Source organism: Heterocephalus glaber, unplaced genomic scaffold, assembly GCF_053883595.1.
Source record: "Heterocephalus glaber isolate CG9 unplaced genomic scaffold, H.glaber_assembly_v1.0 deba00001610, whole genome shotgun sequence".
In the NCBI taxonomy this organism is placed as follows: Eukaryota; Metazoa; Chordata; class Mammalia; order Rodentia; family Bathyergidae; genus Heterocephalus; species Heterocephalus glaber.
In genome coordinates this window covers 5707410-5724052 of record NW_028258381.1, presented here as the reverse complement: position 1 = coordinate 5724052, position 16643 = coordinate 5707410, and the positions used below count along the sequence as shown (strand labels likewise).

The 16643-nt window shown below is 46.4% G+C and overlaps 1 protein-coding gene across 3 annotated transcripts in view; it reads right to left on the bottom strand.

The window, feature by feature from the left end:
• Window positions 1-16643, bottom strand: part of Smoc2 (SPARC related modular calcium binding 2) — a 148051-nt gene that overhangs the window by 77736 nt on the left and 53672 nt on the right. For all 3 annotated transcript variants that reach the window (XM_004868837.3, XM_004868836.3, XM_087196010.1), the window contains exons 2-4: window positions 15129-15300; window positions 9263-9369; window positions 8216-8315 (exon numbers count right to left, since the gene is read on the bottom strand). In XM_004868837.3, coding sequence (XP_004868894.2) covers window positions 8216-8315; window positions 9263-9369; window positions 15129-15300 — 379 coding nt within the window. The remainder of the gene's footprint in view (window positions 1-8215; window positions 8316-9262; window positions 9370-15128; window positions 15301-16643) is intronic.

The window sequence follows — 16643 nt, the reverse complement described above, 5'->3', positions numbered from 1 at the left end:
TGCCCAGGGAAGAAGGGCCCCTCCAAGGCATGCCAACATGGGGACAGAGGGCCCTGCAGTGACACCCACAGTCTGAGAGCTTTCTTGGATCATGCCCCTGGGCTGCAAGAAGTCTCATTCTCTTTGCTGGGAGAAAGAGTGAGGCTAGAGAGTGCTGCATCCCACCTTCAGGAGCACCCTGCTTGCTGCTGCCACTTCTCAGTAGTGCAGGTGACTCTGCCCTCTCCTTCTCTAGTGAAACAGCATGAAGGTGGCCCCAGGAGAGGGTGGTAGCTCCTAAAGGTATGTCAGGGTGGGGAGCATCAGACTGGTGACCCTGCAGAAAGACCAGAATGCAGTACAGGAGCCTCCCCTAAAGTATGCTATCCAGCCATATGGAGTCCCTGCCTGTGCATCTCATACATCCACGAGAAAGAAGCCAGGTGAGCCTAGAGCAGCTATGCAGCAGGGTGTTGTGGCTGGGCAGAGGGTTGTCCCCTGGCCTCTGCTGGCCCCTTTCCTCCACTGATTCGCTCACCTAGGCAGCACATATCCATCATGTGCCATGGAATAAGTAGCCTAGGGGAACAGCCTTAGGGAGTCTAGTCCTGTCCAATCCAATCCAGGAGACAGCACTGCACTGAGAGCTCTCTAGTGACGTCCAGTGTGGGGACCCCCAGCGGCATGTGTCCACGCTCAGCGGGAGCCACTCGCTGCTCCAGCCACCTTCACTCACAACAGCCCACAGTCTGGGCACCACTGTTCCCCAGAGGAAGAGACTGAGGCCCACAGGGGTAACTGGTTGGTGAGTGTGGGGCCTCCCCCACCATCGTATTTGCAGCCCTGGAACTAACTGGATCTGAGGAAGATGGAGGAATGGGCTCCAGCCAGGGAGAGCAGCCAGCAGGGGTGAAGAGACAGAAGAGGACCGTGGCGGGGTTGTTCAAGGTCACAGAGGATGTGACCCTCTTCCCAGCTGTGGGATCTCCCTCTGCAACCCCTGGTCCTCCTGCCAAGGAGCCAAGGAATATCTATTATATGAGGTTCCCTGCTCAGCAGGGCTCCCTGGTCCTGGCCTGGAGCAGAGGCCAGGTGGGAGGACTGAGGAGGCAACTGGTCATTGCCTCACACCCCAGGGCTCAGGTCACCAGCCCAGCTCTGCATGTGCAGCCCGACTCCAGACCCCTGTCCCCACTACCAGGTGCAAGCCCCTAGGAGTGGAGATGACAGTTGTGCTTGAATGCATGGGGGACAGTGCAGCGGAGCATGGGCATGCAGTGGGCCCACGAATGCCCCTGCATGTACCATGCTCTGTCAGAGGACTGACTGAAAAGATGCCAGAGGGCCAGCAGGTGAGAGAACCAACAGGTACAGGGGAAGCTGTGTGGTTTCAGATTTTCTAAAACTCAGGACAGACAGCATTGTGCCCACCTGGTTTCCCTTCCTAGATTCCTGGGAGAAGAAACTCAAAGCTTTGCCCAAAGCAGTGGCTCATTCCACAGCCTAGGACTGTGGGCCCCAGGCCCTCCTCAGTGGTGGGCACCTTCACCTGTGCACCCCAAGACAAGCCTAGTGTAGGGAGTCTGCACTGTCTTCAAGGGGGGCTTCTTGAAGCTCCTGGTCTCACTCCAAGCCAGAGTAGCAATGTGCGGAACCAGCCTTAGTCAATGAACTACACGCCTCTGGGTGTCTTTGAGGAAGTAACAAAAGTAAGTAGCACTTCATAAGATGCTTATTATCTAGTGGATTTCATGATCATAGATTTCAAGTGTCTTAATTCAGGAATATATGAAAACCAGGGAGGAAAAGGAGAGAAACCTATGTATTTCAATCTCAAGCTGCAGTCCATGTGCAATATAAAAGCAATATGAAGAATAATCCGCCATTATTCTTGAATGAGCCACATAAACCAGGACTGTTTGCCTCTGAAAGTATTTTGCTTTCTTTCATTGATTTGCGCAATATTAGAAAATATGAGGGAATGGCCGTTTGGGCACTGGGTGTGGTGAAAGACAGTGCCCAGGGCACTCTGTAAACTAACACGCACAGCTCTTCACAAGTCAGACACCAAATCAAATGTACAACAAGAGAGCAGGGTATGAGAGGACTGTAAGCATTAGGCATGGAGAAGTTCTTTTTTTCTAAAAGGGAAGAACAAAATTAGTATTTTTCCTGAATAAAAAAATAATAATACCAAAATATTTTTCTTTGAATATTTTCATAATTCAAAAATGAGCCCAAATTTTAAAAGAGAAGGGAAGCAGAGGCCAGGCCCAGGGACAGGGCTCCCCACAGAGGGCCCAGGATGAGAGTCCAGGTGGGAGAAGCTCCACAGAGGGCCCTCAGTTCCCAGAGGGGTGACATCTCTGTCCACTGTCACAGCCGCAGCACAGGCTGCTCCTCTAACTTGTGTTTAATTTAAAAATAAAGCTAGTATCAGTTACACGTCCTCAGAAATTTGCTCCACCTGGGGCAGGGTTAGGGTTAGAGAACTCTTTTGTGAACTTGTTTGGGAAATTTTACAAATTTTGTGTGCTACATCCAGTTATGAGTTTACCTCATCAAGGACATAAAATGAATTTTCTCAAAACAAAATATGTTATGAAAGTACCTGCTAGGTGCTGGGAACTTAACTCACTGGTGCCACACCTGCCTGGCGAGCTCAAGGTTCTGAGTTTGACTCCCAGTATTGGAAAAAAAAAAAAGTAAATGCTATGGGGTATATACAATTTATGCTTTTCTGAAAGAACTTTCTTCACAAGATTTTAAAATCTCAGTCAAATTCAGATGAATATTTTTCCTGAAGTCTGTTTTGTAGCCTGATTGCCAAGGTTGCTGCCTTTCACTGGTTTATACTTCCTGTGAGATGTCAACTTTCAGGGCTTTTTCTACTTTTTGTGGAAGTTGCTCATTTTTACATTTCCTTATCAATATCTATTGAAATATTTTATTTTAATAACTATTAATTTTCAGGAAGAGAACTGTTAGACCTAAGGAAAAGTTCATTATGAGAAAAAGTATTTTAAAAGAAAGTTTCCTCTGATCCTTTCCAATTGGAGTGAAGCAATTTCACATTTGCATGTTAGTGATCTTGTAAGGAATACTCCAGGGATGTCAGAGACCAACCCCAACTGGCTGATTGATTTCACTTTTTAGAAATTTAATTGTCTTGAATGCTAGATATTTCTTTTTAAGTTCCCCAGCTATGTGGGATCCTTAACTTACTGCAGGAGCCATTCTCTAGTGAGGAATGAAAAATCCAGGAGGCTTCTCCTTATGAAGTGAAATTTTTCAGAAATCATTTAAAATTCTCCTAAAATATAGAGTTTCATCATGTCAGCTAGGACCCAATACTTTAGGCATTGTAGGAGAACACAAGAATTGCAGTTACACTAAAGTCAATAATTTATTGAAAAATCACTCAGTGTAATCCAAGGTTCTCTGTAGTCTGCATTTGTTACTGGGCCTCCTCTCTGGAGGAGGCACGGCCGTGGGATGAGGAGACACTGTGAGAGCAAGACAGGAAGTGAAGGACTGCTAGGAAGGAACATTCACTTGCTCAGCCCTGCAGGAGCACTGCATTCCTCCATCACGAAAGGCAAAGCATGAATTTGGATACTGTGAATCTTGATAGGAAATAGAGACAGGCCAATCATGATCTCCTGTTCTCAGCTGTGAGGGGAGATCTCTCCATATACTATGGCAATGCCCTTCCCTGATCGCACAGGGCCAGTGCTGTCCTCTGTTGATGAGGCAGGGCTGGGTGAGAGCTCAAGATGCTCTGTGTCTGTTTTCCTGTAACTCGAAATCTGTAACCTACTTCAAAGACATAACTTGGATGGGACTGCATAGGAAGATTTTTTGGACACTGTCATATTAAAAAGTCACGCATGTAGGTTCAGTTTACAATACCTAAACCACTTTGTACTCAGGATAGGAGTAAGCTCATGGCCCAGGTGCACAGTTAGAGCAGAGAGATAAGATTTAAAACCTGAAGCTGACTCCAAATTATAGAGACTAGACCAGCTACAAAAAAATCTGCCCTTGGAAACAAGCCCTTTGTTTTAAGGTCAGGTCCCGCCTCCAGCTGTGTTAGTCTTTAAATTTGTGAGGGAAGAGAGGAGGGGAGTGAGGGAGGGAAGGAATGAAAAGAAAATGTCCACAGAACAAATAGAAGCCCACTGTGAGCAGAAGTGTCTAAAAGACATGGAGGAAATGTAATGGAAGTCCTAACATTTGTGACATCTTCGCTGAACATTTCTGGTGCCAAGAGAAAACCTCTAAGCATAAACCCATCCCAGACCCAACAACAGGTCTAAGTCACCAGCACTCTCTGAGCACAGAAATCTCAAACCAGAAGCAAGAAACACCTGCTCTAGGCAGAGGGAGACATAAAGTGTACTTGGATGTAGCTCAAAGAGAGGCTTTTGGGTCCTAAATAGCACATTATTTGCTCCCTCCCCCAAGGGATGCTCTCAGAAGCCCCTTTCGTCCTCACTCACCTCTTCTCTGCCTGATGGAATAAGCAACATGAGAGTCAGGGTCTGTGGCTCTTAGGAGTAAATGCTGCCCTGCCCTCCCTATGCCTGGCAAACTGTCTTTTTGGTGGGAACTATCTGCTCTCAGTAACACTCTGGGTGTTGCTGGCCTGAGTGGATGGCTCCCTGTGCCATCTGGGGTGCCTGTCCATATCTCATCTAGCCTGCTGGGATGGATCTGTGTCCATCAAGTGTCTCACTAGACTGTGGGGGCCTTGCCCAGACCCTGCTGGCCAGTACTTCATGAATAAACCAGTGAATTCACAGTAGGCAAAGCTTGGGAAGGAAGTCAAAGTGTGGATGTTCTATAGGAGCACTAGAAGAAAAGGGTATATCACATTATCAACCAGTAAAGCCAGTGGCTATGGTCTTGGAACCATCCACTTTTAAATAATGCAAAATCCAGAGAGCACAGTGTCAAAAAGGAACGCAGAGGCTGGATTGGATGTTCCCAGATTTTGTCTTCTCCCAAAGCCCTCTGAGTCCCCAGCTGCAGAAGACAAGGGAGATCAGTCCCCAGTGTTAGGGTCCATGCACGTTCACACTCCCTGGCTGCTGGTGAGTGCAATGCATCTGTCTGTCCAGGGCTCACTTCCAGATTGGAGAGCTGAGTCCTGAGTTCCCCATACGCAACGTGGTGGGTGACTGTTGGGCCGGTGCCAGTCCATGGTGGCCTATGGTTGTGTCGCAGAATCAGCCCTCTTCATTTCCGCTCATTGGTGGGTTTATAGGAGAATCTCAGTGTGATTTGAATTTGCATATATTAACAATTTTAGGTACCTTCTCCTCCCTTCACTGGTTATTAGGATTTCCTCCTTTAGAAAATGTTACCTGTCCAAGAGTTGTGACCTTTTCTTTGCTTTATTATCTCATTTTTGTTATTGATTTCTAGGAATTTAGGTATTTTGTATTAATGTATTGCAATCCATAATTGTGCAGTGAAGAACTCTATTCCCTTTTAAGGGTCTTCTTGGGAAAACTGAGAAGGTGAAGGGATTTGAGAGCTGGGGCCTCCTCTGTCTCCAGAGCCTGACCGATAAATGGGGTCTTCCCAAACCCCATGTGGCTCACCTCAAAATGTGTGTTTCTAATACACACACACACACACACACACACACACACACACCCTGACAGTTGCTATCTATTGCTCATTTTTAACCTAATCTTCTGATTTTCACATTTTATGGTTTACTTATATGATAAGCTTGGTGTGACCTTGAGAACAAAAGATATTTACTGAGTAATGAAGTTTACCCAGCTTTAACATATTCCTGCCAGCTTGAACCACCAGTGTTACATGCATGACTGCCCATCTGGCAGCCTGCTCCACTGCATGAGACTGTCCCATGCCACCCAATGGGACAGTTACGCATGCAGCACCAGTGATTCAAAGCTGCCCAGCAACAAGACATAAGAATTACAGCCCCGCAGTGAATGCATTAATGAGCTTGATGAAAATGATCCCCATTTTCCAGATGGTAGATAATGCATATTAGCCCTACTGTGTGTCAGCTGATTGCTCAGTGTGGGGCTGAGATATGTCCAGAGTGGGCTCCCTGGTGTTTGTGTGACCCCATTATTCATCATAATCTCATGCAAATTGACATCCTACAACTGCTTTTCTGCCTTATTTTGGAGGGCAAGATCAATATGTGGGAAGAAGTTGAATTACACAATGCAGAAATCGACTATAAAGTCTTGATGTGCATGTGAAGGAAGGTAGGTAGACTGGCCCCTCCCGGTGATCTCCCTAGAATTGCAAACTCCTCTCCACAACTATATAGTTTCCAGAAGGGTTAGTGCCATGTTTTCTCGCCCACATGCTCACAGAACACGGGAATGGTACACAGCAGGAATTAAAGAGCTCCCTTGTAGATCTGTGTAAGTCACAGAGCATATTGGCAGTGCCAACCAGCTGTGTGTGTGAGAACTAGCACCTGCCTCAGGCATACAAGCCTGCAGGAGAACCTTTCCAATTACACTGCCTTTTCACCTGAGCCACTTTGCAGTTCCCATACACTGAATACCAGACATCGAAGCAAAAAGACAATACTTTCTCTTTTCTAATCCATCTTTTGGACCAAAAAATCAGTGTGAACAGTGAAAATGGAGCATCTCCAGGCAGTCAGATGTTACTGACCCCAGGGTAGAAAATAAATGTGAGTGAACAGCCCAGTGATTTGATTACAGAAACAGCATCATTTGGCTGTTGTACAAAATTCAACCAAGTTTGCAATGGTTTTCTAAGAAAGGCCTTTCATGCACTACTTAGTTTTTCAGACAGTATCACTAAGGATCACAGGAGTAGTGACTCTGGCCACTTTCTCCTTTGTGAACTCACGAGCCTGCCCCAGAAGCCTCCTGTCAATGGTGCCTATGCACATGAAGGAAATAGCAGGTGAAAAGGCCTTTCCAAGCAGGGACTGAGACAGGGGACAAACCCAGTAGTCCTAACTTTTTTCTTTCTTTCATGTCCTCCATGAGTTTGGAAAAGAACTATTAAATCTAAATGTTAGCTGACTGAGCATATTTTTTTCAACACTTTTTAAAAAGAACTTGGATGGCAAAAGAGTTTTGAAAAAGTGGATGTATTTTAATTCCACAGAATGCACACCACATGTCTGTTAAACGATGAACAGTCGCTTTGGAACCCAAGGTTTGTGTTACTGCTAATTACGGGTGTCATCCTGCTCATGAGGCCCTCTGTGGTTGTGAGTCCTAACCGGTGCCCTGGCTCCCAGGCTGCTTGCAGGTGTCCATATAAGGAGCAGATTGCCCATTAGAAAAGGCCCTTGCCCTAAACAGTCTAAACTATTGAACCCTAAATGCATGTTTCAATTCTTTATATGAATAATTGGGGGCAATGTTTTGTACTTTATTTCATTATATGATAGTCTTGCCTGTTTTCATGTATATAATCTAGAAATTTTGGTAGCTGGATCGTGATATTTCTTCACAGGTCTGATAGGTCCTCCCAGCAAAGGAATCAAGCCCAGACTGCAGAGACTGCAGATCATTTTCCAATAAAAAGGATCAGAATCATTTATAGCCCTTTTGGTAGAATATTAATGGAAAAAGACCATTTTATAGATTATTATCCTGCCAGTTTTATTATTTTTCACTACATCAAGCCCTGTTATGAGTAATAACATAACATAAATAAACCCTCTGGAAACTGACCTGTGAAGAATGATCCACTTTCTCTTTGAAAAAATATATATACAAAACCAGAAAATTTCACTTTTTTGGCCAAAACAAACATTGGGTCATTTCCATTGGTGACCATAGTCTTTGTGATTATTTTTAAAAATTAGAGATTCCTGACTCATAACTTTCCGTGATTCAAACTGTCCTCCTTTAATGACTTCTCCCCTGCCCTATGCGCACATAGGTATATATATGTGTGTATATGTATACATGTATGTATGCATGTATGCATGTATATTTTATTTGTTTTGGTTTAATGAGTTCTTCTCTATTTTATGCATGCATATATAATAAACACATATCCTTGCTTTTCTCCCTTAGAAACAGCTTTTAATACCACTTTGGGCTTTCTCTATTGACTCTGTCTCATTCCCAGGATTACTCGGTTCCATTCAAACTGAGTTCCCTTTAGAATTATGAGCAAACATAGGTAAGATCATGTCCAAAAACAACAAAGCAGTCTCTGCAGAGCCAAGTCTGGTCTGACCTACCTGGGCAGCGGGGAGTCTTGTGGGCTACCGCGGTGCCGCTCACTGGCCTTCCGCTGGGCGTGACACACCAGCAGTACCCCGTGTAGCTGTGACATTGCACCTGTGGAGAGAGAACACGGTGAGCTCCCTGGACACACACCCATGTGGTGGCACTTCACAGAGGCCTGGAACCAGAGCCTCTCTGGGGCCTGTGGGTGCCGAGGAAGGCTGTGCTGCCTTTCATCATATCCCTGGGGAGAAGGGGCAACATGTGCTGTCAGAGCCTGACTGACCACCACTGCCTCCAGATAGAGCCTGGCCCTCATCTCACGCACAAGGACAAGGACGCTGAGGCCTGCAGGAACCCACAGACTCACTCTGTGATGCTCATCAGCCCCTGGCAGAGTCCAGGAGCAGAGACAGGCCTCTAGTGGCCAGCGGGGTGTCCTTCCACGGCACCCTTCCTGTGGTCTCTGGGCCCTCCTGAGATAACCTCAGCAGAGGGCTTCCCTTGGCTCCCCAGCACTGCTCCTCTCCTTTCTCATCTCTCAAAGGCCAAGCGATTACAGCAAGAGACTGAAGCCCACACTGTCACCTCCCTGATGGGGATCACGCTTGTCGTTCCACCCAAACCACACAAACACTGCATGTTCAGGATAACCCCATAAGGAACAGCAGTACCGCCACTCCCCTAACAGGACTTGGGTTGTTCCCAACATTCCCTTTGACTAACAGCTTGACCACAGGCACAGCATAGCCTGGTTTGGCCAGCTCCCAACCCTAATCCCAACAGGCTGGGCCAAACCAGGGCCTCATGCTACACTGATGCTATGGCTCTTGGCACAAGCTCCCCACAATGGAAATTAAACCAAAATTAAATTCTTAGCACCGATCCAATTGGCATGGTCTGGTGAGCCTCCTAAGCATCCTGCCCTGTGCAAGTTCACAGATGTTTCCACCAACGGAGGCACAGAGGTGCTCACTAACACATCTACTTCATTGGAACCTCACTTTTCCCTAGGGTGGACCACTTCCCCCTCATTCACTGTACAGGGGTCCCACAGTCACCTGGCTGTAGGTACCATCCTCGTTGCACTCTGGGATGAACACCTGCTGCAGCTCCTTCCGGGCCTGCTCCTGGGTGTACTTCCTCTCAGCCACACACCTGGACACATCTACAGGGAGAATGGGGAAGGAGGTTATGCAATGAGGGTCAAAGACAAAGGACCACCCAGGTTGGCAGGAGCTCCTCAGCAGGCCTAGTGCCCGCCACCCCACGTGGAGGCAGAAGAGCAGATGGCTCTCTGGACAAGAGCAGGAGGGAGATGGAAGCTCAGAGAAGCTTTCCAGGGTGTCTGTGGGAAGCAACTGGACCCTGCTCCTGGGAAGGAGGGCCACACTCACAGGGTGCTCTATAACAGGCCGGGACTTTGCCCAGATGTAACAGGGTAGGTCCAGGGACAGAGATAAATTCAGTGCATATGGAACTGACCAGGAAGGGATGAGGGGACACCTCATGGGGTAGGGGCCTTTCACCCCAGTCACAGCCTTGGAATGGAAAACATAAACCTTCTCTTTGTTCTGTACCTTAGTTCCCAAAATCCCAAAGTCCATATGAAGCTCACACCTCTTCCAACTTCACTTGGAAAACCTGATAATCAAGTGGATAAAAGGGGCTACTACCCTTAGTAGGACTCCCACTCTGCCCCAATGGCCATGTGTGCAGGTTAGCTCACTGCATCATGGTGGTATAATTTTGCAGGGTAGGATGCTGTCATGCTACGCAGGAAATCACAAGAGTCAGTGATGCCAAGAGTGCAGCTGCCTCCCATCTGTGTGATCAGAACTGGACTCAGGCCACATCTGACACCCAAGAGTCACAGGTGCGTAGCCCACTGACCCAGCAAGGGTGCAAGGTGGGGTATGACGTGACCCAATGCTGAGCTCTCTGCTGTCAGGAGGATCCATTCACTGCTCCTTGCCTCCCTCCAGAGTACATCAAGGTGCAACACAGCTCCTTTGAGTTTTAGAACTTGACAGGAGCAGCTGTCCCCATGTTCTTTGTGCTTCCTCATCCAGCTGACCAGTGTTCAGGTCTCTGAGAGATGCCTCTACACATGTCACCTATGCTCATCTTCAGACGGCAACACCTCACTGCCTGGTGATTAAAATCAGCTGGTGAGGAGGAAATGCCACCCTGGTCCCCTGCTAGGCTCAGCAGCTCTGTGTTACTCCTGCCATTGGTCAAGAGACCCCTAGCTTCATCCAGAGTCACCCAGGGCTCTAATGGCACCAGAGTCACCAGCTTCTATGCGGCTCAGGGCTTGCGTCCATCCTGACTCAGGCGGGCAGCCAGCACTCAGCAGCGCTCAGTGGTTTTGATGCAGTCTGTGTTCACTTAGAAGTCAGTGCTGTGCTGAGCTTGCCCCGTTTCTAAGTCCACCCTGTGGTTTGACTGTCCAAAAGGAAAAGTGATCTGAGCTGCAGCTTGCAAGGTCTCAACCCGGGGAGAGACAGAGCCATAAATTATTCTTCATATTTGAACTATCATAGAACATGCCAAAAAAGCATAAATTTTCCAAACAACTTGTGGGCTCCATTCCTGGCTCAGACTTCTTTTAAAGACTTCACATTTGCCACTGGTTAGATGGTTCTCAAACCTGCAGCTCCTGTGTTTAACAGGATATTAAATTCCAAGTTCACCTCCACTGTATTGCTGACTAGTCATAGGAGAAATGAAGACGGCACCACAAAATTCTGGGGTCTGTGGAAATCACCCCTCATAACAAGTCTGTCGTTACCTCGTGAGCAACCCGGGTTAGCTCAGGCCACCTCTGTGCCATTTCCCACTGCGGATATTTGGTGTTAAATCTGCACAAGGGCCTCACTGCTAACAGGTCTGGGCAAGAGCCACCAGATGAGCAGACTGAGAAGCACTAACCAGGACAAATCCCCACTGAAAACCCTCAATGTCTCTGCTGGGTTCTTAATCTCACTTTAAATAATGAGGTGTGTAACATACACACACCTTGGACTAAAGGAATCCAAGTAGTATACACAGCCTCAACATTATTTTTCTAAACCTTCTAATTTCTCAGTCACATTTTAAGAAATAGAGCAGAAATGTTCAATGTTCTCTTCTTGAATATTTATAGGTGATACACTCATATTATTACATTTTCACTCTTTGTGCTTATTGTATTAAATTAAAAATTAAGCAGATCCCCTGTGTTCAGGAACTTCTGAGGATTTTATTCTGGACACTTTCTTCCTCATTGTTTGCTCTGAAATCCTCAGAACATAAACAAAATAATGTTTATTATGGTATAACTCCATAGAACATGAAATCTAACATTTTAAGCATTTTGACATGTGCCATTCATGGCATTCAGTATACTCTCAGCACTGTGCGACATCACTGCTGTCACCATATGTCTTCTCCAGGACATCCCATCACTGTAAAAGAAGCCGCATGTCCAGCAAGGAGCCACCTCGTACTGGCCCCAACTCCTAGAATGATGTCTCCACTTTCTGAACTATGGACTTGCCATTCTGGACATTTTATATCCATAGAGTCACACAATGGCCTTTGTGTCTGGCTTCCTTCAAACCAGAAGAATTCTCAGGCTGGTCTGACCTAGCTCTTTGCTCTGGAGACAAGAGGCAGGGTAGACCGTTCACCTCAGAGAGGCTGCTATCACACTGTGGCTCTGCGTCCTCAAGCCAATGTTCTCTGTGACAACAATGACACTGTGGTCAGAGTGAATGCTGCTTCCATGTCCCTGAGGGTTTGCCTAGAGAAAGAGCAGGGTCCTGATCCTAATGGTTATGCCAAGAACAGTCCTTTCCCTCCCCCTGAGGCCACAGGAGCCTGGCAGTGGTCAGGGTGGGCACCCTGCCTTGCGGTCTTTCCTGCACCAAGAGCTCACTTGCCGACAGAGACTGCCAGGGCACTTGAGCATCGCAGCACCGTCACAGTGCCAAGGGGCAGTGCACTGCCAAGGACAGTGACTGGGACCAGGAAGCGTTCTGTATCTGAGCCCACACTGAGGGGTCCAAGGCAGAGCTCTTGGTCTCAGGAATCTCCAAGGAAGTAGCTTTTGTTATGATTTTTGCTCCCAGAAATCTCAAAATAGTCCAAGTTCCCCTGGCACATAACTTTTTTTCTGGCTCTTTTAGTCAATGCCAGAGGTTTTGTTTAAAAGAAAGGCAAGCCCACTATTCTCAGATCAAAAGAAAAAATATTAATGTGTTTGCTGAGTTCAGAAAACACAAACTCCACAAATTTCTATAAAAATATGAGAAAAATCCATCAGTTTAAACCACTGCAATTCTCTTCAAGGTCAATGGTTAGCTCATAATATGAAATGTATGAAACATTTTAATCTTATTTAATTAAATATGGACTAAAATATTTTAATTCTTATTTCCAAACCAGTACATCTAAAAGACACATGCCCACAGAACTGTCACCCGCCAAATATGTGGAAATGCCCTGAAAATGCTGAAGTCAGCAGTAGCAGCCTATCTGCCAAAGGAACGCTCAGTATGCTGCCAACTTCGGCACCAGGAATAGGTGAAGAAAGAGCAAGTGGAACTTGTGTCACTTATAGGGAGGTAGAAGACACTTAATTCTTGCCTCTTGTAACTGCAATAAGGCAAGTTCCTACCTGGGTCATCTGTAGAATCTGTGGTACAACCCCCGCTTCCAGTTGGGCCAGGCACCTGGGTTTCATCTACAAGCCAGTGTCACCCCCATTTCCATCTTGCCCAAGCTGGGTAGTGGACATTAAGTACTGGGCTTCAGGGGTCTGGCTGGAAACACCTGACAGTGTACCCAGCCTGTGTGAAGGAGCCCACCCCAAAGTAAGACCTTCTTCCCATCATGAGCCAGAATGCAGGCCAAGGAGACCCCAGAGTAGGACAGAAGCCCTCTCCAGGTGGGGGAAAGGTTGACTCGGCACAGGCACAGATGAGAGCTGAAACAGACCCTCTCAAAGCCAGCTGTGCACCCCAAATCTAGAGCCTCAGAGGTATGTGATCCCTGCTGTGTTTGGAAGGCAAAGCTTGTCTAACATTTTGTCTGTAGACCAGGTTGCCCTTGCTGCCCTGGGTTAAATGGAACTCTGAATCTTCGGGTATCTCTGCTGTGTTCTTTTTATAATCCTTCTGACTTAAGTCAAACCTACTTTGGGGACTAAATCTCATGTTTACCTACTTCTGCCCTATATTATTTTGGGGGGGTCACAAGTTTATGGTACATCTCCAGTGAAGTGAATACAATTCTAACCAAGGGAATTTTCCGGAGAAACTAGGCTAGATAAAAATGCGAGTAAAGTAACAAAGACACTACTGCAAAGTACAACAGTGTTTAATTCACCCCCCTCCCCCATCAAAAAGGTATCCATAACTGGGCCAAGATCTGGAGCCCAAGCCAGAGGTATAGAGGAACCACCTCCAAAATTGGACAAAAGAGGCTGGTGTGAGACTTCCCCTCCAGAGCCAGGAGACCCCTGGGTTTTCTCCAATAATCCCTGGACTCCATCTTCAAAGTCTGAGGCATCCATTGTCTCCTGTCCACAACTTCCTACAGCTGCCATTTCCCACAAGGCAGAAACAGGCTGCAGAAGCTCACACCCTAGCCTTCTACAGTCCGGGCCTCCTTCTCTCCCAGCCCCACCCATTGCTCCTTGGAGGACCTCAGAAGGGGTTCCACCTGGGATCTTCTCAACTCTCTCAGCATACAAGAATCACACCTTCCTGTGGTGAGGTTTTAGAAAGGGCAGCCATGTAAGCAATAACACTCCACCTACCATCCTCTCCTACACCCTCTGGTATGGAACAGTCTTCCTGGGGCTCCCTCAGGCCATCCTGTAGACTTAAGTGCTGTGTGCCCTAAAAGACTTGACTTTGAACAAACCATGGTAGCAGAAAGAATCCTTCATAATGTGTAGCCATTAGTCATAGGCAAAGCAACACGTGTGTGTTAAAATGAAGTTTGGGCTTCAAACTAGGCATCTTCAGACATGACACTGAATTCAGACACACGCACAAGGAAAGGTTTGTCACTGCGTGAAGGCCAGGCTCCAGAGAGGCTCCAGCTGCGTCTCTGAGGAAGCCTAACTCTAAATAGTTAGGCATGTTTTTTAATCTTATCAGCAGGGAACACTCTCATGGGTAAAGAGTGTGCATAATTGTATCTTGACTATCAGAAAGAATAACCCAAATCTGTGCAAGGCTAGGGTGTATTGCACTGTGAAAGGAAGAGCCCATGGACTCACAACCTGGTCAGTCTTGCGTTGAGATATTGTGCTCTGCTGGCAGTTGGTGTGGTTGTCATTTTGTTCAGCTAATAGGATTGTTGGGCAAAAAGCTAGCTGAGGCAGAAAATCATCCCAAAGGCAGTTTTAGTCTCTGTGGTGGTGTTTCCAAGAGAATAAGGGAAAGAAGGTAGAGCTGTTGTGAAATGATTCTATTTATATTTGAAGCACCAACACCTTTTGCTGAGTCAAACCCTTTCTTAGTGTGGGAAGCCTTTCCTTATTTTGCTCTGGGCATCAGGTGTTCACTCTGAATCTGATTCTTATATAGAAAAATTGAAAATTGCAAGGGTAAACTTTGCAGCAAAAAAATCACTGAAAACATCACAGTTGCTACTGAGCATTCAGTAAAGAGAAAAATGAAGAACTGGGAAAAAAACATAGAAAACTTTAGTAAGAATGATTTTAGAGGACCTTGGGGAAAGCTGTGAAATAGTTGGATAAATTTGTTTCACCACAACACAAAACATTTTAAAAGAAAAATTAAACAATTTTTAAATGAATGCTTTGAAGTTCATAGAAATTGTTCTTCACCTTTAACTTGTGAAAGTAAACTAGAGGTGCATGACTTTTGTCCCACCCGTATTTGCATGGATAATCAAACCAGAGCTCACCTTTGCAGTTTCCTCTGTAAGCAATTTCTAACCGAGGATCTTTGCACTTGGCACGCTGGAATTCGCAGCGGGACAAAAAGGTCCTTCCATCTGATGCACAGAGAGGTTTCTGAGGAGAGCCCGCACAGTCCAAGCTGCAATCTCTGTCTTTGTCTTGATCAACTCTCAAAAACTTGGGGGACAAAAAAAGATGAAGTCAGACAAATTTAAAAAACTGCAGAGCAGCAGGAAATGTAAGGTACAAAGAATAGTGGTATTTAGTGCTCACCACTGGGAAAAAGACCATGTGAGTCTCTTTTAAAAATGCTAAGCCATTGTCTCTTGTAAAAACCCTCAACAATTCCTTAAATCCACATTTGATGTCTGATACCAAACGGCACCTTCAGCTCTTCTTCTCTGTAAAGAGCCACGCTTGGCTCCTATTTGACCCCGTAGTCTGGTTTTCTTTGATTTTTAAATCCATTTGCTGATCCTCTTCAACACTGGACATGTGGTTTCTTTCTTCTGGAAGCTCCAGATATCAGGAACATATCAGGAACATATCAGGAACACTGTTGGGATTGGAAGGGTAGCCTTCCCTTTTATACGGCAATACACAATTTCACCTGCAGTCTCAGAACCCACAAGTGTGCTTGTGTGGACCAAATGATTGCTCTTAAACAAATGCTTGCTGAGTCAGTGAGTGCGTCCAGGCCCAGCAGCAGGTGCTACATTTCTAGGACATAAGTTTCAGACTCACACTTCTCCCCTTCTCCTACAGTGTCAAACAATAGGATGCTGAGGACAGGGCTTGGAGGCCATGCCCCTGCCCAGGTCCTCAAAATCAGTCTCAGCCCTGGGAGCCTCCCTGCAGGAACCTGTGTAGGTGCCCTTGGTGCCCTTTGGTAGGGCTGGGCTTTCATGGAAAGTCAGGCTTCTCTGTGTCTTTGAGACGCAGATTCAGAGTTCACTGTGACTCCCAGCAAAGTCTCAGATCAGACCCAGTCCTCAACTATCTTCTTTGGGCAATGACCCAGCATCCTCTGTACCCTCCTCACCTCTCTTGTGGACCTGCACACCCCAGACCTTATCCTGCCTGTTCCTGCATCACACCAGACAATGCAACAAACATGACAGTGACTCCCAGATAACACAGGGAACACAAGACTGAGTGCAGGCCCATGGGACATCACCCACCCCTGAAAGGTCTCTTCTGAGATTCAGAGCAGGAGCAATGTATTAAAGAAAACAATGAAGGAAAGAAGACAGTGCAGAGCCATGGGTATTTTCCAGTAAGCCATGGGCCTCTGGCATATCTCATGTGTTTGAGCAGGATTTTCTGGCAATGTGTGTATTTCTAATGAAGACAGAGAACTCTGATAAAATCAATTATCACCTCTTCTAGTCTGAGCTACAGAAAAAGTAGAATAGGGGCCTAGCCAATTCTTTGGGCACCATCACCTTGTTCCTCCATCTGTAAAAGATGATAGACAATTTCTCAAACTCAGGATGTTGCCACCCTTGAAAGATTACCAA